This window comes from Phoca vitulina, unplaced genomic scaffold, assembly GCF_004348235.1.
Source record: "Phoca vitulina isolate PV1807 unplaced genomic scaffold, GSC_HSeal_1.0 scaffold28, whole genome shotgun sequence".
Taxonomy (NCBI): domain Eukaryota; kingdom Metazoa; phylum Chordata; class Mammalia; order Carnivora; family Phocidae; genus Phoca; species Phoca vitulina.
The window spans coordinates 22152436-22175125 of NW_022589731.1; the positions used below are offsets into that span (position 1 = coordinate 22152436).

The following is a 22690-nucleotide window of genomic DNA, read 5'->3' on the forward strand; positions in this document are numbered from 1 at the left end:
AACTTCCTGATTCAGATGGAAACTGGGTAAATAAGTTAATGTAATTTTAGAAGATACACAGTTAATGAGATTTTTGTCCTTTTTCATTTTTAAATCCCTGTATCACATCAGGAATTAGCTGTATTTCTGTTGGCCTATTGTTACACGTTAAGGAGAAGATCTAGAACCATCTTGTCTTATTGCTGTCCTTCACTCCCCTTACCTATCTATTACCAAGCCCTGTTGTTCAGCCCTGGAAATGGTTTTCACCACCCCCTCCTTCCCGTGTGCACTGGTACCAGCAGGTCTGAATGACCTGTCCGTCCATTGCTGGCTCATCTTGTGTACCCTGTAGGCCTAGAGAGGTGAATGGACTTGTCTGAGGCCACACGGCTGTTAATGGGAGCCAGGGCTGGAGGGATTCCTGGCCTGCATGGGGCTCCTTTTACTCTGAGGACACCATAGACTGAGCTTACTCCATTCATTCAAGGCCCCCTCCCACCCTTATGTATATTTATAACTGGTAGGAGAGTGATGACATGACTTGATGGATTAAGAACAGTATTGGCTTATTTAGTAAAAGATACAGTTGCCCATTTTGGTGGAAAATGAAAATAGTGATTATTTTGGGCTTCCAGTGGATAGTCTTCGAGAGAGGGCAGGTGTCAAAAGGAGCATGTTTGTGGCTCTGTGTGTGGGACTTCCTTGAGGATGCTGGTATCCCTGTGCCTCCGAGGCTTGACAGCCAGATGTGGGCGGCTCCCACTCTCTCTGCCATATTTCTGGGCTACTGATTATGTCATCTGTCTGGCTGAGATGGGTAGTCCTACTGTAGGGACTCTGTGTGTGAACCGAGATGAGCCAGGGCTTGGCACCTGGTGAGCCCATTGGCAGGAACATCGGGCAGTTAGCAGATGGCGTAAGGGTTTGACCTCTGCAAAGATGTTTACAAACTGAAAATGATGGGAAATAATACAAAAGTAACAAGATGGTGTGGGCCTCCAATAATTGTGGGCTTGAGGAAGCCCTTGATGTCCAGACCAGAATGGGGGGAGGGGGGTTTCATTCCCCTGCTGCTTGTATGTGACACTTCTCTGGCATAAAATAGGTGGTGGGTGGGTGGCAGAGTAGAATGAGGGTTTGGGGCGCCTGGCTGGCTTGGTCAGAAGAGCATGAGACTCTCAATGTTGGGGTCATGAGTTCAAGCCCTATGTTGGGTGTAGAGATTGCTTAAATAAATAAAACTGGAGGGAAAAAAAAGAACATAATGAGGGTTTTATGCACCGGTGGGTCTCAGATCCCTAACTAGGTTTGGGAGTACGTTCCCCTTCCTGAGGGAGATCTGTGGCTTTGGGTTTGGGGCTGTTGAAAACTTCCATAGCACAAGTGGGAGCAGTGGGGCGAGCGCTGGTTTTGGGAGCAGGTCCCAGTGGTTTGGTTCCTCAGGCTGAGTCTGTGGGGACCTGAGGGCCCCTCTGGTTCTGTGTGTTGTGTGCATGGGCTAAACCTTCCAGGAAGAATGTCCCTTTGACACCCTGGCCATGGCACCTTCTCACCTGTTCTTTGGTTTTGCATAACAGCTTCATTGAGATATAATTCACACACCCTAAAATGCACTCTTCATTTGCGCTGTTCCGTGGTGGCCGTATATTCAAGAGTTGATGTAGCCATCTCCACTGTCTGATTCCAGAACATTTCCATCACGAGAAAAAATAACCCTGTAATCTGTCCGCAGTTACTCCCTACTGTCCCTGCAACCATAATCTACTTTCTGTCTCTGTGGATTTGACTATTCTGGTTTATTTTATATAAATTAAATTAGACAGTCTGTAGCCTTTCGTGCCTGGCGTCTTTCAGTTAATGTTATAATGCCTCCAGAGCATAGTGTGCCATGTATCAGAACTTCATTCCTTTCTATGGCTAAATAATAAATATTCCAGTGTATGGATTTGTTCTCCCATTTGTCAGCTGGTGGACATTTGGGTGTTCGCCACATTTTGACATTTATGAGTAAAGCTGTCGTGAATAATTGTGTACAAGTTTTTGTGTGGACATGTGTTTTCCGTTCATTTGGATACATACCTACGAATGGTTGCCCATGGGGCAAACATAACGTTTAACCCTTTGAGGATTTGTCACACTGTTTTCAAAACCATCGTACTATTTTACTTCTCCACCACTGATGTGGAAGGGCTCAGTTCCCTGCATCCTTGCCCACACTCACCGTACTGCTTGTGTCTTGATGAGAGCTTTCTCAGTGGCTGTAGGTCATATCTCACTGTGGTTTCTATTTGCATGTCCATGATGACTCATGATGACGTATCTATACTTTATTCTCTTTTATGTCCAGTATTCTTTCATGTTGCCTTCTGCCTATTCTTGAACTCCTCCACAGACCGGGAACTCATTACCTCCAAGATAGTCTTTCTTGGTCTGTCTTACACTTCTTCTGGGGGAAGATGGAGATAGGATCAGAAGCCAATTTCTAGTGTGACATAACTTTGGAGTCTCCTAATTTTTTCTTTCCTTAATTAATTCATGATGGTTTGTCATTCTGTGCTCTCATACTTCTTTGGTGAATTACAGTAGGCTATTTCTAAATTCCTCTTGAATAAAACGTGCTTCCTGGCGTTCTGCTGGGTGCCCCAGTTTCAGAGTCACACAGCTCTTCCATCTGTGGGCATCTGGGTCTGTGATAGGTCCTTCATTATACTCAGCTGGACGTTCATCCCTGTGCGGCTTCTGCCCACTCCCTAGCTCAGGTCCTACACTCAGGATTTGGGATTAGGCAGATCCAGGCTTCCGAGAGCTGCTGTTGAGCTCTTTGTCACCAGACTGGTAAAGACCAGGAAAAGGGTTGGAGGAATCTTACGGAGGGGGGACCAAAGAACATTTCCCTGTTACCAGTCCTCCTCTGCTTGGCTTAGGGTGCCATGTCTTTGTTCTGAGTTCACTCATCTCAGTTTTTGTCTTGTGCATCTAATGGCTGGGAAAAGTCCCTGTAGGGTATGGCTTCATTGGTGACATTTGGGAAAGGTGGGTCTTTGGGGTATGGCCGAAGATGGTAGTTATTCTAGGTTGGGGGAAAGTGAGGTGAGTTTACTTTGTCTGCTGACATTTTGTGTGACTCTAGTTCCTCCAGGACACCTTGGATGCCCTCTTCAACATCATGATGGAGAATTCCGAGAGCGAGACGTTTGATACGTTAGTGTTTGATGCTCTGGTAAGAGGCCCCTACTTTACATCTGCTCAGGTGTTGAGGAGCTTTTCATGCTGCAGCCTTTGAAGCTGGGGGAGGGGGTCCCTCCCTGTCACCTTGGAAGTGTTTTCCATTGTAAATCCGATCAAAGCGGATGGGTTGCGAGGCAGAGAGTGGTTTTCACTGGGACACTGTAGTTAGGCCAAAGTCATTTCCGGGGTAAGAGGAGGGAACGTCAGAAGATGTTCTAGTTCACGGACTCCCACTGCAGTGCGGATGATTCAGACGAGGCTTGCATTATTTTACTAATGAAAATATTGATTAATTGAACAGGTATTTATCATTGGACTGATTGCTGACAGAAAATTTCAGCATTTTAATCCTGTTCTGGAAACCTACATTAAGAAACACTTTAGTGCAACTTTAGCCTACACGTAAGTTCATTTTTGTTGTTTTAAAACCAGTACTTCTTTTGTAGGTTTGTCACTAAGCGCCTTTTCCATACACTTTCGTCTGTGGTTGTGTGTGTGCCTCCCGCCCCCAGCTCTGAATTCACTGGGATAATTTTTATTGTTGTTTCCCTCTTAACAGACCTAGAAATCTTGTTGAAAGAAGATACGTGATAAATTATCATAACATTCTTGGATAAATTCTTGTTCTCCTCCATACCTTCCATTTGTCTTTGAAATTTTTAGTTTCTGCTCAGTGGAACTGATATACGCCTCACTGCAGCTTCCCAACCAGCTTTTGGCGAATGAATAAATGGATGTGTTCCTGGTTTGAGATTATTGGTTGTTTGGTGTGAATAAAATTCAGTTTTGTACCTCTTAGTGTCTCTTTTTGCTCTTTAAAGAGGGCCTTCCTTTTTGTTCTAGACGCTTCAGCCATAACTAACTTGGATTCTAACTGCCCACCCAGTTGCTCTTGACCTGCCCCCGCAACCCCGTACCTGTCCCCTGGGCATCTGTCAGCAGCCAGAGCAAATGTGGGATTTCTAGGCCTGCAAGGCGGCTCGCCTGGTGTCGACCAGCAGCGTCCAGAAACCCGGCTTCACCTACAGCTCTGTCGCTTACAAGTTCAAGTCTCTTAATCTCTCTGGGCCTCAGCCTTCTCCTCAATAAACAGGCACGGTCTTAGGGTTTCTTGAAAATTTTAATGAGCTATTACATGTTAAGTATTTGAAGGAATCCTTGGCACTTAGAAAGCACGAAGCAGTTGTTAGGTTTCATTATTATTAGAATGATTAGGATGAGTTACTCTGCCTCTGTCACAGTGGGGTTTATTGGCATTTATTCCAACTTTGAATTGTGGGTGAGTTGCAGTAAAAAAAGATGTAAATAATTTCTTTAAGAACATCCCTCCCCTTAGAATCACTAGAAGTGGTTCTCTTTAGTGCCAGTAGCTTGAGTCAGAGCTCAGATGTGCCTTGACCGTATTCAGAATCTGTTTCCTTGCCCGTACGCGGCCACGAACTCAAGGTCAGAGGTCTGACGCTAGCTTTCTGTGTGACGTTGGTCATCCTGTCCCAGGCTCTCTCACGTCTGCCTCACGTGGCTGAGTGGGCAGAGAGCTGCCACGTCCTCACGCACACAGAACAAGCTGTGACAAGTCCTTTTTGTGCTTGCTAATAAGTGTTTAAAGCGATTTGTTCTCTTCATGGAAGCGTCCAGTGTGACTGCACTTTGGACAGTTCCCTTCAGATCATTGGCGCCATCTTGCTATGGCGACCGGGCAGGGTTTCCCGGAGTGGCCTGTAAGCGGCTCCTCACGTGGCGTGATCTCCCTCCGAGTCACATGCCACATGTCTGTGTCTTTATTGAAATGCCGCCACACTGCTCTTCTCAGATGAGCGTTTGTATTGGAATTCCAGAGAATCCGCACAGTGAGTAAGCTTGCCATGCTGTCTTCCAGACCTTCTGTTGGCACCGCTCTCTCTGTGCCTTTGTCATAGGTGGTGAAGTGAAAGTTGGGGAGTCTCTGGCAAGTTACTGAATGGAAGAAACAAAGAGTACTGCTTCATCTTTCAGATAGGGTGGGACTGAGCTGAGAATCCGTATCCTCCCGTTCAGCCCCTGTAATCTGCAGGAAAGGAGATTCGTTTTGGAAAATAACCTTATCATGTTTTGATAAAGTGCAACCCTAGGTGCTTCCTTGGCAGTGTGAATCTGAGTATTTAAGCCTTGAAATACCAAAAGAGATGATTCTGATTCACACAGCTCTAACCAAATCGTGGAAGGTTGTCTCTGTGTTAATGGAGTGCTCACGGCGGTCTCTGGGCCGGAGGACGCTCCGGTAGTAAGGATCATCACGGAGGGTCTCCCGGCCGCTGCCCCTTAGAAGCCTCGGCAGGCACAGATGTAGGTTAGACTCTCTCCCAGATAGCTTCTTTACCTCTGTCCTTGGATAATGTTGAGATCTTCAGCCTTTCTCCACAAAGAACTCTTAAGAGAAGAACTGGAAGGTGCCTGGGCTGTAGCTGTTACCTGGTGGTCCGGATGCTGGAGCCCCAGCAGAGCGACTGGCACTGGTCCAGGCGAGAAGGGGGGGGGGGGCATCAGCTTCGGGGACTGTTCTTCCAGAAAACCAGCAGGGGCAGGCTCCTTTCTGTCCACAGAGCTACTTTTCCTGGAGCTGGCTCAGGTCTTGCCTCTACTTAACTGATGCTCCATTCGGTCTCCCTCTCAGCCAGTGCCAGGGGCTTGATCTTTCTGCCGGTACAGGTGGTCTGGCTCATGTGGATATGGGTCTTTGGACTTCCTCATTTATTTTCTGGTTCTGGGTCATTCTCTTCGCAGATCATTCCTTTCTTTCTATCATCTATCTATCTATCTATCTATCTATCATCTATTTATTTTTGATGAATACGTTGGGAAAATTCCTAAGATGTGCTCAATGGAATATATATTTCTTGGGATATCCATGGGTTTAATAAGAAAAGGTGTCTGGTCAGTAAGCTTGAGAAAGTAAGTTAAATCAGGTGAAACAGGTTGTATGGCAGGACTTTAGATGTACTCCCGTGCCTTGAGAACTATCAGAAGACGTGTGGGAGCCCAGGGAGCCTGTGGGGAGAGGACCTCTCTGGCCCCCTTCTTCCCAACACCCTGCAGGGATGCTCCTCTGAGAGTGTCAGCCTTCTTTGCTAGGGTTCTGCAACCTGATGAGTGTTAGAAATGACTTCACATCCACTTCGTCACCCAGGAAGCTCTTTGTTGTGATTTATCAGGACCGGGGTTGCACTCAGGACTGTTCTGAGGTCATCCTTCATGCCCGTTACAGGTGCTCTTATGGGTGTCTTATAATAGTCTCCACTAACAGTCTGTCGTGGACGGGCTCACAACTTAGCTGGAAATGTTGGCAGTGCCCTAACAGGTTATTTTTATGAGTATAATGAATATTTAAAAAGCCACAGAGCGTTCTTGTTGATGACACGAAGCGTTGGGGATCAGAGAAGTTTGGTTGCTGGGGTAATCTTGTCGGTGGTTGTCATACGGGCTGCACATATGTGGCTAGTTTTTGGAGAATTACAGTGCAGCCCAAGACACTAGAGCCAGAAACTATACCGAAGTTAATTTAGCTGTTCTTTTATGATTTGGAAGCATTGCTTGTGGGTCAGCCTTATGAAGAGTGAACAGTGATTATTAGTTCATGGGCCAGTAACAGTAGAAAAATGTAGAAGTTTGGGCAGAATTAAAAATTGATTATTGTCACTGCTGCCTCTATCATGGGAAAATGATAGAGGCAGCTCGATGTCGAAAAAAGAAAAGCATTGCAAACATGGATACGGCTATGAAGAAAATCCCTTCAATGTTATTTAGTGTTGGGAAAGCTAGTTTATCTGTCTAACCCTGGGCTTCTTCACTTGTAAATTAGGGATAATATAGCTGCTCTTATACCCAATTATTATTATTATACCCCAAAATAATACTTGTCTTACTGTGTTATTGTGAAGGTTAAATTATATAATACATTTAAATGCTTAGAAAAACATGTAAAACTTAGAAAAGCACTTTTTCAATGTTCAGATCTCACTCCTGAGTGTGATTTATGGCTCACTTTTAATCTGTTTTGAATATATTTTATAAATACGCATCTACTGACAAGTGTGAACCAAAATAACAAAAAGGCACTTGTGTATCTCTGTCCCAGTTAAGAATTGAGATGCTGTAACCTTCTGAACTTATTAATTAATTTGTGATTCCATTGTGAATAGGAAGCTGACAAAAGTTTTAAGGAACTACGTGGACAATGCCGAGAAGCCAGGAATAAACGATCAGCTGTACAAAGCCATGAAGGCTTTGGAGTACATCTTCAAGTTCATTGTGCGCTCCAGGATCCTTTTCAATCAGTAAGTGTCGCCTGTGCCGGCCCTTCTAGGGGATTTTAGGAGATCTTTTACTTCCTTCCTTTTCCTTGTCTATTTCCCTCCATCCTTCCCTTCCTCTCTTCTTTTCCTTCCTTGCCTTGCTTTCTGGTATGACAGGACAGTAATAGATAGCCATCCCATGTTGGGGTTGCCCTCTCTTAGGGTAACTGCTTCCCGGTCTATGAAATGCAAGCTCAAGTTTGAGCAGCAAGTTCTGTTCTCAAGTCTGGAATGTGTGCATGTGAGTAAAACACTGACTGTTGAAAGTAGTCCACATTCATCAGAGGTAGTGCAGGGTGTATACAAGGGTTCTGAAGTTCATTTCAGTATATCTTCCTACAGAAAAAGCAAACAATTAAAACAAGCAACAATAACAAAAGGCCAAAACCAAGTTAAATTGCCTCCCTTGGGAAGACTGTGGGGCTTCCTCCCTTTCTTTCCTTCAACCAGAATAATATTTTGTTTCTAGAGAGATACTCTCACGTGCGGAATTGCCAGGTGAATGGACACTTCGTTGTTTAGCTCGGTGACTTCTTTTTCATCCTCTCTGGAGGAACTTATGCGTTGTTTTTGAACTTTAAAATGGATTGGGGTGCTGATGACTTCCTTATTTTCTAGAGAACATTAATGTTTGTCCAGGTACCTGTGATTAAGAGCTGGGCTAAAGTCAGGCCTTTCAGGAGGCCCACAGCATGTAACTGTGCACGAAGAGATGTGGAAGCAGGACACCTGGTTGAGTGGTGAGTGTTGATGTGGACTCTCACTGCTTGTTTCTTCGGAAGGACAGCTGCTTTGGGTGACCTACTGTGAGTGATGTTGGTTCATGTTGATCATTCAAGGTTGATGTCCTTGTCGTGAGTTCTACACACAGAGATGGAGTTTCACAAACTGACCTCCCTTTCACTTAGAGGACACATACCACCTTTTAACAGCACAGTGCTCTTGAAACTTATGCATGGAAACTGGTCATTGAACCAGTGTAGACCTGAATCAGTCCCTCGCTGTGCCTCTTCATTTTATCTTTGTTGTCCTGAGGTAGCTTTCTCCAGAAGGGCCCAGGAGAAAGGGAGGGTATTCAGAATCCAATCTTGTGCACACCATGGTGCAAATAAAGCCAGAGGAGCAAGTTATTGACTGTGTAGATCTGGAAAAGTCCTACACAGGGTAGGACCCACCTTGGTTACAGTGGTGATGAATAGCTACAGTCCCTATGTTATTGGTTAAGGATTATTGCACTTGTGTTCTCTGTGGAGTTGACATGATGTAGACAAGTCTACGCTGCCATTTGATTGTATGAAGATACAACAGCTTGAGGTCATCATGCGGTCATCCTTGAGTAAGGCATTGAAGGCATCCTCTTTTATTTTGCTAATTATGGGTAGGCATGAAGCTTCCTGTAGACTGAGCTTTCTCTTTTTTTTTCTTTCTTTAAGATTTTATTTATTTCACAGAGAGAGAGAGGGGGGGAGAGAACAAGCAGGAGCAGTAGGGAGGAGCAGAGGGAGAGGGAGAAGCAGACTCCCCGCTGAGCAGGGAGCCTGACCCAGAGCTCCATCCCAGGACCCTGGAATCATGACCTGAGCCAAAGACACTTAACTGACTGAGCCACCCAGGCACCCCTGAGCTTTCTCTTTTCTTAAGGGTCAAAGCCATTGATGATTTTCCCACTGTCAGTTGTGAAAGATGACAAAGTAAAGTAGGTTTTGTTTTCCTGGATTTTATTTTTTTTCCAATAAAATTAATTCTATAAAATGAACTTCTTGGCACCCTCTATCTAGCTTTTGTGTATTTCCCCACGAATTTTAAATCATTAATTACTCTAAAACAAAATCTACACTAAGGTGAGAGCATGAACTCGAAAGAACAGCATAGTCGGGTGATATGTATAGATTTTGTCATGTTTTGTTTGAAAGAATCTTAATCTTGTACAATTTATAATCAATATGACATTGAGTCAGGAGTTGGATGATGCTCATTTCCTTCTTGAGCACACTGCTGACTTTCCTTCTCATTCAGAGATTAGGAATCAAAAGAAACATGCATTGATAATCTGTGTTTTTGTTATTATAGTAAATGCTATAATCTTTTACAAAATAATGCAGCTAGAAAAGATTGGGGTCATCCAAGTGGACCAGTGGCGAAGTTATTTCTTTCTCTTAATCTCTTTCAATCTCTAAATACAAATGACATGATATCTTAGAACCGTGGTCCATAAATGTTGAATTTTTTTTTTTTTAAGGTATTTTATTTATTTATTTGACAGAGAGAGACACAGCGAGAGAGGGAACACAAGCAGGGGGAGTGGAAGATCGAGAAGCAGGCTTCCGGCTGAGCAGGGAGCCCAATGTGGGGCTTGATCCCAGGATCCTGGGATCATGATCTGAGGTGAAGGCAGATGCTTAGCGACTGAGCCACCCAGGCACCCCATAAATGTTGAATTTGATCAGTCTCATAGAGGTTAGGAACATGATTGACTGCTGTTATAGAAAAGCCTGGCTTAACATGGCTTAATGAGATGAGCTTCACCTCTCCCCACCCGTGTATGTAACATGGTGCCCAGAGGAAGATTCCGGAGTTTATGCACTTGGTCCCTGGTTTCCCTATGTCCTTGGCTCCTATTGCCCTTCTGCTCCATCATCCTTATGGTCCGTCTCTGTGTCTTATGGCCCCTTCCTGGCATCGGACTGCATTCCAAGCAGCAGAGGGGGAAAGGTGTGGTGTAAATAGCCTTCCAGTTACTCTCCTTTTGAAGAGCTTTCCCAATCCCTATAGTGTCATCTCAGAACTATGTCACATGACCACCTGAGATGCAAGGGAGGTTGGTAAGGACTCTTAGATGGGCTTATTGATGCTTTAAACAAAATCAGAGTTCTTACAGTAAAGGAGTCAGGGAAAAATATATATCGGACAGGTGATTAGCATTCTCTTCCTTGTGCTTTTTTTTTTTTTTTAAAGATTTTATTTATTTATTTGAGAGAGAGAGAATGAGAGAGAGCACATGAGAGGGGTTAGGGTCAGAGGGAGAAGCAGACTGCCTGCCGAGCAGGGAGCCTGATGCGGGACTCCATCCAGGGACTCCAGGATCATGACCTGAGCCGAAGGCAGTCGCTTAACCAACTGAGCCACCCAGGCGCCCCCGTGTGCTTTTAACCCGAATTTCTCTTGCCTGACAGCTCAGAATGCCCCTAGCTTATTACTCTGCGTTCCGAAGTCCTACTTAATTAGGCCCCTGAGAGCTTTTCTCGCTGTTAGTTTGGGGGTCAGTCTCTGAAATCACTGGAGCCCTATGTGACCCAAAGATGTGGTCTGGTCTTCTGTGCTGTGCAGAAGCTCAGCAGATCCTTGCCTGTGACCCAGGGGAATGCTTTACGTTTGGCGTTCTTAAGAATGCCTTTGTTTTGGCGCTGGGTAGCATGGTGTTGGCACAGACCTTGATCCTGCTGCCTGCCTTTGTTCTGGAGTGGCCCCAGTGAGAGCCATGGCATGATCACAAGAGGGGTCTCTTTGCTGGGATAACTTGTTTGTCAAGAGCTGACACAGTCCAGGACAAAAGTGCAAAGAGGTCACAAGGCGAGTAACAGCAGTTGCCAGAAGGCAGGGAGGCTTCCTAAGGCTTCTAAGGCCCTTGTCTGGGCATTCCTGACCTCAGCCGAATACTGTCGCAAACACGGAGATTTTGATGACGAGGTCCTTCCCTCCCGCCCTTCCTCCCTTGTCGCTTGCTTCCCCCTCCCCTAAGTACTTAATGAGCTTTGGAGCCCTGACTGTATCCCAGACTTTAGTAGTTTATTGACCTTATTTTTTTCCTAATTGCTTCCTAAATGTGTATCTTGGCTGCCTTCTATGATTCCTGAGAGCAGAGAGGAACATATGTTCCCTTCAAAACTTAGAACACAGTTGCATCCACATTATGTAGATAAGATAATATTTCTTAAATTTAAATCTGTACTCAAACTACTGAGAACTCAGATTCTGTGGGAAGGAAAAAATCATGGCCTTCAAATCATGGACCACAGGGCTAAAGACTTGAGTAGGGTCTTGTTCTGCTCACCCCTACTCCCCATGGTCCCACCAGCTACATTTCAGTAGCTTTTCATCTGTGACTATCAAAGGCATGAATTTTAGATGAAATAATATTCCCGTTTCATATAGGCTGCTGAAAGAGAAAGCAGTCCTGTGTCCTACACAGGTGTCGTGAGTGTTTGTTCCATAACAAGTCCCGAGCAGCTCTCTTGTGTGGTGTTTGCAGAGCTGGGGGAGAAAGCAAATAAGTGTTCCCATTTTCTTACCTGCACCCCACTTATTAGCTTGGGAGAAAGAAATTGTGGTCACAGCTGGAATTGACAAGAGTGTTTTTCTCTTTGCAGTTGGAATAAACGTTAGAGGTTCTTTATTTTTCTTCTTCTTTCAAAATGGTCTGCTCTGTTTTCAGGTAATGTAGTAGCTTTGTAAAATTCCCGTATAATTGACAGTCATTTTTCTTCCAAAGAACAAAGAGGTGAATCGTTGGAGATGAAGATATGGAAGCTTATCCCACTGTCTTTCTCACTATGCAGATCCATACTTTCTGTTTTGTTTAGAAGGCTCATTTTGTTTTGAAGTGAGAACAGCAATTTTAAAACTCTGGCGCAAAGACATTTGGTTCAGAACCCACAGAAAGATTCCTGACAGCCAGGGGCACTTCTCCGCTGGTTTTTGTTTGTCTGTGTTTTCTGTGTGGGTGGATCACATTAAGTGGAAAGCCAGAAAACAGACACATCCTGCTTCAGACCTTCTGAAGCAAATTACTAAAGCTAGTTAGTGCTGTGTTCTTCTTCTGTCTTCCCGGTGCTTTATGGAAACTTTGCCTGTCATCTGGCATTAGCTTTGTGCATAATTAGTTATTGATCATGAATAAGTTGTTGCAGATCTGTCATTCTGCTATCATTTCCTGGGTCACAAAAATAGAATGTAGCTAATAGACAACAATCTTGCCATTCCCTGATAATGAATACTTATAATGTGTAAATAGAGCAAGGAATGATAACTAGGTCTTATTCATCTATTTATTTACTGATAGCCCTCTGAGTTCTTTCCTCACCCCTTCCTCCACGTGAAGGTGGGTCAAACTTATTTGAAAAAACCAAGAGGTGAGACTCCAGAGGCCTCCCTTTCATTACAGAAAGATGCATCAGTAGGAATGCTGTAAATTATTAACTATTTCTGTGTTTTAAATATGTTGATTGGCAGCAGAGAAACTAATAAGTAAATTTACATCTTTGAGGGATTCTTGGTAGAAATTTAGATATCATAGACTCATTACTTATACCTTACAGTTTTTAAAACTGTTATTGGGGGCATACCCATTTGGAATTGTGATCTCTCTCTTGTGGATTTACAGACATAACTCACTTTATTGCTGTTTGCTTTATTGCCACTTTGCATATACTGTGGTTTTTATAAATCAGTTTGTGGCAACCCAGGGTCAGGCAAGCCTATTGGTGCCATTTTTCCGAAAGCATTTGCTCACTTCATATCTCTGTGTCGTGTTTAGGTAATTCTTGCAATATTTCAAACTTTTCCCTTATTATTGTATTTGTTACGGTGCTCTGTGATCAGTGATTGTCAATGGCTAAAACCCCAGATGACTGTTAACATTTTTTAGCAATAAAGTTTTTTAAATTAAGGTATGTACTTTTTTTTTTAGGATATAATGCTGTCACACATTTAATAGACTGCACTATAGTGTAAACATATTTTTCATATGTACTGGGAAACCAGAAAATTAATTTGACTCTCTTTATTGCCACACTCATTTTATTGTGGTGGTCTGGAAACTGAACCTACGGTGTCTCAGAGGGATGCCTGTACCCTTTTAATCGAGATGAAAACTTTCCCTTTATCTTTTGGTTAATATTTGCATGGAATATCTCTTCTCTTTTTTGCTTTTAACCTTTCTGTATCCTTATATTTAAGGTCTGTCTCTTGCACGTAACACATAGTTGTATCTTTATTTCATCCAGTCGGAAAATCCTTTTAACTGAGGATATAGTTTGTTTATATGTGATGGATTTATACCTACTGTCTTTCTGTTCATTTTCTTTTACCCATCTATATTATGTTCTCCTTTTACTTCTTCTTTGTGTTCTTTTGTACCAAGCCTGATTTTCTTTTTATTGTCTCATTTTCTCCTCTTTCAACATGTTAGTGACACGTTCTTCTACTGTTTTTTTATTGATTATCCTACATGTGACAACATGTGTGTTTGAATTCTTACAGAATAATTAAAATGATTACTATTGTCATTCCCCTGATAACCCTAGATGTGGCTGAAATAGAACACTCTATCTCCACATGAAATCTCCTTTTTTTATTATTATTGTTATGCATTTCAAGATACCTATATTTTATGCCTCGTAAGACATGACTGTTGTTATTTTGTACAGTTAGTATTAATTCAATAAGTTTTATATTTATTATTATTTTTTTTCATTTTTCTTTCAATTTCATGTTTCTTTATGGGATAAGTTTCCTTCTGCCCCCAAAAAACTCCTTGTAGAATTTCTTTTAATAAAAGTCTGCTGCAGGTTTTGTTTGTATGAAAATTATTTATTTCCTCATTGTTTTTAAAGGATATTTTTAGTTAATGTAGGATTCTAGTTTGGCAGTTAGTCCTTTCAGATACTATTCTCTTCTCTTTTGTTTTCCATCATTTCTGGTGAGAAGTCAGCTTTTAGACTTCTTGTTACATTTTTGAAGGTGACAGTGTGTTTTTTTTGTTCGCTTGTTTTTCCTCTAGCTGCTTTTACATTTTGTTGTTTCTGTGGTTATGAGCAGTTTTACTCCGATTGTATAGGAATGCTTTTGCTTTTTATTTATCCTACATTGGATTTTCAGGGCTTCTTGAACTTTGGATTGATTTCTCTATTTGTTTTGGCAAATTCATGGTCATTATCTATTTTAGTATCATATTTGTCACATTGTGTCTCTCATTTTCTTCTGGAACTTCAATTACATGTGTATTAGACCTCTTTATTATACCCTACATATCTCTAACACGCTTTTCTCTATTTTCTTTCTCCATGCTTACTTATTTTCATGTTGATCATCTTCCACTTCACTAATTCTACCTTTTACTCAGTCTAATCTCAATTAACCCATATAATGAATTCTTAATTTTAGATATTATAGTTTTTAGTTTTAAAATTTTCATTTGATTCTTTTCTGTAGATTTATTTCTCTACTATACTTTCCCATCTCTGTTTTCTCCATCTCTTTATTTTTCATATTTCCATCTTTTTATTTTCTCCATTTTTCCCACTTTAAAATATAATAATTACACTTACGTTGATATTCTTGCTAGCTAGCTGCAATATTTTGACCACCTGTCCTTCTGTTTCTGTTGTCGTCCTTTTTTTTTTTGATTTGGCCATGTGGAGTCTGTTCTTTTCTATGTTTAGTTAATTTTTATTTAAATGTAGCTCCAGATGATGTGCTCTTCTTTCAGAGATGATTCATCCTTTCCCCTTCTAGGCAGAGACAGTGGGACTGACCTTTCTCTCTGTCAAGGCTGTGTGTAGCCTTCGTAAGCCTCCATCTACATTTGGTTTGCTCTTGGTTCTCCAGGGTTTTCAGTGGAGAGTCTGCTGTGTCACCTGGGACCCATCTCCTTGGCATTTTCTAATTCGTTATCATTCATTATCTTTGGAGACTGATAGAAACCCCACTCTACAGAGCAGTCTCCTACCCCACGCAGCTCTAGGAATTGGCAGATGTCCTGAGGAGAATGACTGCACGTTTGCAGCCTCCCCAAGTGTTTGCACCGGTCTGTAAAATGTTGCTCTGTTGCTTCCTGTTCCCTGCAAGCAGGAGTTCATGACTCGATACTTTTGATTGTTTGCTATGCATCTTTTAAACAAATTCCTATTGAATAAAATCCTTTATAAAACAGATACACTAGGTTGCAATTTCCCGTTTTAGACAGAATTTGTTGCTATAGTGGAACTCATTTAAATATAAGATTACCTCTAGGGCAATTAATTATCACTTAGTTTGCAAAATTTTCCATGGTACACAAGTTTTCAGGTATAGTATACTTTAGGCAGAAAACTAGTCTATATTAAGAAAACATCTGCGTTGCAACATTTTAAAATGCAAATGCATTGCTTTTTAGTAACACAGCGACTTGAAGTAACTGCTAATAAATAATTTATATGTGAAACTTACTTATAATTAGCAACATATATTTGTATACATGTAACCAATGTGCAACTTCCTTATTATCCATTTATTGATTATGCTCTACCTCTTGACAATTTTCCCAGCAATTCTGTGATGGATGAATCTGTATAGTGTCATTACTCTGAAATAAAGTAATTTTGAATTTACTATTATAATATCATTTTCAAATGGTTACAAGATCGTGTTAAATTCAGGAAATTAAATTTATGTTAATTATGTGACATTGTGGGTTTAAAAAAACACTGGCAGGAAGTACACCAAAATAAATGGTGTGATCTCCGCGGGGTAGCATTAAAGCTGAATTTCCCTGTTCCTCCTTCCTCTGGTCTTTCTTTCCTCTTTCTCTCCTTCTGTCCCTTTCTACACATTTCCGTTTTGCAGATTTATAAAACGTTATTATGTTACAATGAAAACAAGCAGTAAATGGTATGGTTCAAAACCAGCTTCTTCAGCGGGAGGACATAGCTTCCTAGCCGCGTGGTCCAGATGAACCCCATTTCTGAGCTGCCTCCCGTGTACCCTGGACGTGGAGGATTTTCCCTCACGTTCTGACTTACCATTGCAGCGGCACCTTCCGTGGCTCTTGATCCAGGAGCAAATAGAGGCGAGGCCCCGTCTGCGAGGCCCCATCGAGTGTCATGTGCTCCTTTGTAGACTCTATGAAGACAAAGGAGAGGCGGACTTCATGGAGTCCCTGCTGCAGCTGTTCCGATCCATCAGCGACATGATGAGCAGCGTGTCGGACCAGACCGTCAGGGTGAAGGTAGGCCCTTGGGTGCAGCAGGACCGGCCATCCCCAAAGCCCACTGGGGGCTGTGGGGTTCCCCAGGTGGGATTTTGCCTCCTACAAAGGCTGAACTTGCGTGATAGCCCAGGGGTGGCTTTTGTAGCGAGCACGGTCTTGCTCTCTGTGTATTGAAATTTGGTTTCCTTCCCCTGGTGGTGCTCTTCAGTGGCCATTGCTCTCTTTGCTCCTCCGCAAGGAGATGTGCTGAATTTACTTTACGTAAATGTGAGGATGTTGATGAGAGTAGTGTTTGCACGTCACTTGTCGGGGTGTCTCGGGGGCTGGGCAGAGGTGGGGGTGCTGAGGCTGTAGGTGTCCCAGGCATCGGTCAGACCTCAAGCTATGTTGTGGGAATGGTGATGCGTCTTGGTCCTGCAGCGAGTCTTTTGCTTGCCCAGAAGAGCGAGGGATCCAGCGTTCCCACCGTCGCACTGTTTTCACCACCTTGGATTATTTGTTCTCGCCCTGTTGCCCTTTGGAAGAAAGATGCCTTCACCCCACGTGAGGTCCTCGGGGCTGCGGTGTGGAGGTGCCGGGAGGCGGAGCCCGGGGCGGGCCCCTGGAGCAGCCCAGGGCCTGCATGCTCTCCAGCTTCCCCATTCTGGCAGTTTCCATGGGGCTGACTGACTGCAGACGGAGGTGTGGTTTGCAGGGGGCTGCCAAGCTGAGTCCTTCAGAGAACAAGAATCTTCTGAGTGATTAACTTGCGGCTTTCGTGCAACTGTTCATTGTAGCTGCCTTTGCTTTCGCTCTCCTCCCTTAATGCTCTTTTAATGTGTAATTTCAGAAAACATTGTTATGGCTGTTGTCTTGAAAACGTTTTGGAAACTGATTTCCCAGCTTGAAAGCTTCCCATTCCGTCTGGAACAAAGACACACGCGCGTCAGGTGTGTCATGGTTGCTGTGACCAGGGCCACCGTCACAACTCAGCATGGGTAGAGCCACCCTGGCCCTTTGCTTTCAGAGGTGGTGCAGCTGTCTTGCAGAGCTGCTGGATTCTTCCGTGGAATTGCTTGATCTTTATTTGAGTTTCTTGTTAAAAAACTGATCTGTAGAGAAAGCGAGGTGGTACGTATATTGAAGTTTTAGGTTAACTATTTTCACGACTTGATATCGCCTCAAGCTTCCTTATTGCTCCAGGGTTAAAATTAGCAACGTGTTCAGGACATTTACTACGACATCCTGTGGCATTTCAGAAAAACAGGCGCGGCGGGTGTAAGAATAGATAAAAATTACAGGAAGTTTGAGCCCAGAAGTAATTTTAGATTTCTAAATATACTCTTACATTATTAAATTTGATTGGGCTTGACTTTTGTCTGCCCACCTCCCTCTGTGTCAAATTATTTAGTGACTGGAGTCTTGCAAGACCTTCCTTCAGTGGTTGTTTTCTTGTGAGACGGGAGTGAATTCAGGGATGTTCACGCATGGATGACAACTTTACATCCGCAAGACCGGCCGGCGACGGAGTTTTGTTTCTTTTTTTTTTTTTTTTTTTTTTTAAAGATTTTATTTATTTATTTGAGAGAGAGAATGAGATAGAGAGAGAGCATGAGAAGGGGGAGGGTCAGAGGGAGAAGCAGACTCCCCGCCGAGCAGGGAGTCCGATGCGGGACTCGATCCCGGGACTCCAGGATCATGACCTGAGCCGAAGGCAGTGGCTTAACCAACTGAGCCACCCAGGCGCCCCGGAGTTTTGTTTCAAACGTTGCCTCCCTTGCTGCTAATTCTGTAGTTCGTTTCTGCACCATAGATGCTCTCTGTATAGGTGAGGTTCAAAGACTCCCACCCCAGGACCCCGGTTTTTATGTTGTTCTCACGCTTCAGGTTTTGCTCTGCAGAAATGGAAGTAACAGTTGTGAATTCTCTTCTATAGAGAAAAGATGAAAAATATGAAATAGGAAAAAGACTGCGGCATTTAGTAGGGGTTACATGTCGTTTCCCAAAGGGTGGCCCTTGGTGGCCGTTTTGATTATGTGGGGTGAGCTGATGGGACTGGTGGGTGGGGGTGGGGCGTGGCTGCTCTGTCCCCGGAGCTGCACCCTGCAGTCCCCTGCCCAGAGCTGCAGCTGCTCCCTGCATCCGCCTGGCAGCAGGGTCAGCCCCGGCATTTTAGGCCTCAAGGGAGACAGAGGCAAGAGGAGTTGGGGGCAATAATTAGCTGCAGGATGAACATGGTGTCAAGGTCGTTGTCAGCAGTGCTGCTTTCCATTTGACTCAGTACCACACATTCTTCCTGGGTTGTTGAATGTAAGTGAGCACACACACAAGGGGGAGACTACATGGGTAGTTTTTGTGAGGTGGGAGAAGAAACTGTGGGGCTGTGTGGCCTATCCTATGTCTCCCTTCTCTGCCTGGGGCACTTCTGCCCCTTCTCTGCGGCATCCATGTTTGGAGACAGCCTCCCCTTTGTGCTGCTTTTTACTGTCCCTCAGTGAATGCCCCCGCCTCAGGGCTCCTGCCAGGTCCTTTAAACAATTTTATTATGGTGATTCACATAAAAGGTACCATCTTCACCGTTTTCAAGGGTCCAGTTCTGTGGCATTCACACTGCTGTGCGGCCATCACCGCCATCCATCTCTAGAACTTTCTTCATCTCCCCAAACGGAAACCCTGTCCTCATTAAAGAGGGACTCCCTGTTCTTTCCCTCCCCCAGTCCCTGGCACCCACCAGCCTATTTTCTGTCTCTGGAAATGTTCCTATTCAAGGTTCCTCATGTAAGTGGAATCATACAGCATTTGTCTCTGTGACCGGCTTATTTCACTGGTATAATATCTTCAGGACTCTCCCAGAGTGTAGCAGATGCCAGAATCTCATTCCTCTCTGAGGCAGAATTGTATTCCATTGATGTGTAGATCACATTTTGTTTATTTATGCATCCACTGATGGACACACTAGGGTTGTTTACACCTTTTGGCCATTGTGAATAATGCTGTGAAACTGTTCAGGTCTCTGCGTTCACTTGTTTTGGGTGTGTATCAGATGTGGAAGTGCTGGGTCATATGGTAATACCATGTTTAATTTTTTGAGGAATTACCATATTCTTTTCCATAGGAACTGTACAGTTTTACTCAAAAATATATATTTTTTTAATCTTTAAATTCCTTAGTGAATTTACCTTACCAGTGATTTCTGGCAACCTCTCAAGCTTGAGGCTTATCACTAACCCCCCTGCCACCACCTTTAGCAAATGATGCTAGTCTGTCTGCTTTGCTGAAAAGATCCTTTAGGATCTGTCTGCCATCACCTTTCCTTTCTCACTTCCCATCCTACCACCTGAGAGTAACCTTCCACCTGTGCAGGGTCTCCCCCACCCACCCCTGCCTCTAGGATTCTGATCAATCCTTTACCCATCCTGTCAGTCTAGAATCTTCTGTCTGCATATCAGATTGCTCTTTCACTTGGTCTACGGTCATGCCCAGACTTTCTCAACACTCAGCTTGTGGGATCCTTCTCTGCCATCAGGCTTCCCTCTCTCCTTCCCATCCTATGAGAGGGTCCTTGTACCACGGCCAGCGCCTCCTGGTTCTCTTCTCTGCTCTCCTCTATGTGATCATGGTCCACCTCTCCCCCACGTATGACCCAGTGGCACTCAGACATGGCCTCTCCAAAGTCAGATGTGGCCATTCTCTTCCCTTTGTTCTCCTTGGCTGTGATATCACACATCCGTGTTTGCTCATGTCCTCAGTTCTTCTTGATAAAATTGTGCAGAAAGTTTCTTAACTCTACTCTCTCCACCCTCAGTGCTGTACCTGCCCTTTCTTATTTCCTGACTGTATTTCCGTGTTTTCCTAAAACTCACATCGGCTGGTGGTCTTCTTTTTCTCAGAAAGCTGTGATGTTTTCCAGCTGCCTGGAGAGATGGGTCAGATTCTGGTTTCTCCATTTCAGAAATCTTCATAGCCAACCCAACCAATTCTCCTAGCCTTTAATTCTTAGAGACTTAAGTAGAATGCCTCCTCTAGAGAACACAACATCTGGGGGTTGGGAAGCCTCCCTGAATTAATTCCAGTGGTTGATAGAATCGTGAGCTCCACGTGCTAGAATAGCAACAGCTGATATGCATTGATCACCGTCCTAGGTGCTTTACATGTATCAGCTTATTTAATCCTTACGATAAAACTGTTAGGTACTCTCCTTGCTTTCAGATGCAGACAACCAGAGATAGTAATTAAGTTGACTAAGTCCACATGGCTAGCATGGGGGCACAGTGATGATTTCAGCCTAGTTTGCCTGGTTCCAGAGCCACGTTATTTTCTATTCAACTCCCCTGGAGAATGCTGCTAAGCATCAGCCGTCTGACAGTATTCAGAAACAGGGCTCATACCTGTCGTCCACATTGGTGGACAACAGCTCTTTGATGCTTTGGGGCTGTAAAGGCATAAACACCATTTCTGGTGGACCTTTCCATGGAGTGGACATATGGTATGTTCATGCGTAAAGCAATTAAAAATACTTTGACCAGGGGCACCTGAGTGGCTCAGTCGGTTGAGTGTCTGACCTTTGATTTCGGCTTAGGTCATGATCTCAGGGTTGTGAGATTGAGCCCACGTCAGGCTTCACGCTGGGTGTGGAGCCTGCTTTAGATTCTCCTTCCTCTCCCTCTGCCTCTTCCCTTCTACAAAAAACAAAACAAAAACAAACAAAAACAACAACTTTGACCAAATGCCTCCCAATTGGGTGTGTTTGAAGGGGAGTAAAGGGAGTTTGATGGGGCTGGTCACAAAGGCTTCTAGGAGGACCAGATCTTGGTCATGGTCCCACTGTGTTGGCAGCAGGTGGTTCTCTTTCTTGACCACTCGTGGATTGTAGGGCTAGATTTGGGGTGGTTGGGGCTTTACAATCAGAGTTAACATAGGCATTGCTGTTTTCACTGAATTACAAAATATTGGAATATTAGCTCTATGGAGTGATCCTAGAAGTGACCACCCTGCCTCCTAGGCATAGTCTGTTGGTGTGTCTAGGGAGAATTCCAGAACTTTTGGTAGAGGGAAACTTTGACCATGATCCACAGTAAGAAATAGATTCTTGGGGTGTGGTGTATGTGTGTGTGTGTGTGTATGTGTGTATAAAGCTGAAAGATGTTTCATGAAAACATTCTTACCTTTATTCCATGTGATACCCTCTGGCATCTTCTACTCTAATATCCTTTAGTCTATTCTGAACTAATGTATTTCACAAAAACAAAAACAAAAAACCAAATTGGGGGTTGACAGGCACTAAATTTTTTTCCTGAACGGCTAGTGTATCTCACACCACATTTAAAAACGCTGCTCTTTATCATTCTTCAGGGTTCTTCTGCTGTTTCTCCTGTTCAGTTTAGTATGAGAACATGGCTCATTTTCTGTGTGTCTCCCATTGTCTTACAAAGTCGCGGGCCCCCGTGGCTCGGTGACTTTCCCTCGCTGTGAGCGGATTGGACAGGGGTGAAGAGTAATTGAATTTGAGGTCCCCAAGCTGAGGTTGGTGCACAGATGCGGAAGGCTATGTCCTCCTTCCTGGGGCTGCCCCTGGGTGCTGGCTTTCTTCTTACCGTTCGTGGTGCCCATCTGTCTGGACTTCTCTGGAAGGGTCTGTGTTGGAAGTAGATTGTATGGTGATTGTGGTGTGGCGATTATGGTAAATGGCGTTTTGGGTGAGTTTTGTCCTCTGAGAAGTACTGTTCATTTCCTTAAAAACCGTATGTCACCCACAGGGCAAGACATTATCTGAAGCTGCCTGTCTGGATACACTTGCCTCCTTGAGACCCTCCCCACCCCCATTGGTAGCACAGGGCTCATTGTAATAGTAGCAGAAACGAAAGTGGTTTCTGCCCCACTCTCCTTCAGCCAGCCAACCATTTGTATTGGTTTTCCACCAGTTGTGGTGCACGGGCACGGGTATTTTTACAGTTCCGACATAGATGGCCATTTGGTTTCCTGCTTCTTTACCATTATCTGACAAGCATCTTTCCATATTAATGAACAGTCATAATAATGATTGTGGTGGCTCAATGCCAGTTCAGAACATGCACCTAAATTGATGTGCATTCATTTACTTAATCAAGTGATTTTTCATCATATTAATTTTTCCATTATTGAATACTAGGAGTTTGCTTTTAGCATTTTAACTCTATGATGAATGATTTCATTGATAAGTAGTTGT

General features: G+C 43.7%; 1 protein-coding gene across 2 annotated transcripts in view; it reads left to right on the top strand.

Moving 5' to 3' along the window:
* DOCK1 (dedicator of cytokinesis 1) overlaps positions 1-22690 on the top strand; it is a 487093-nt gene that overhangs the window by 111300 nt on the left and 353103 nt on the right. For both annotated transcript variants that reach the window (XM_032423353.1, XM_032423354.1), the window contains exons 20-23: positions 3113-3202; positions 3512-3612; positions 7389-7523; positions 16416-16524. In XM_032423353.1, coding sequence (XP_032279244.1) covers positions 3113-3202; positions 3512-3612; positions 7389-7523; positions 16416-16524 — 435 coding nt within the window. The remainder of the gene's footprint in view (positions 1-3112; positions 3203-3511; positions 3613-7388; positions 7524-16415; positions 16525-22690) is intronic.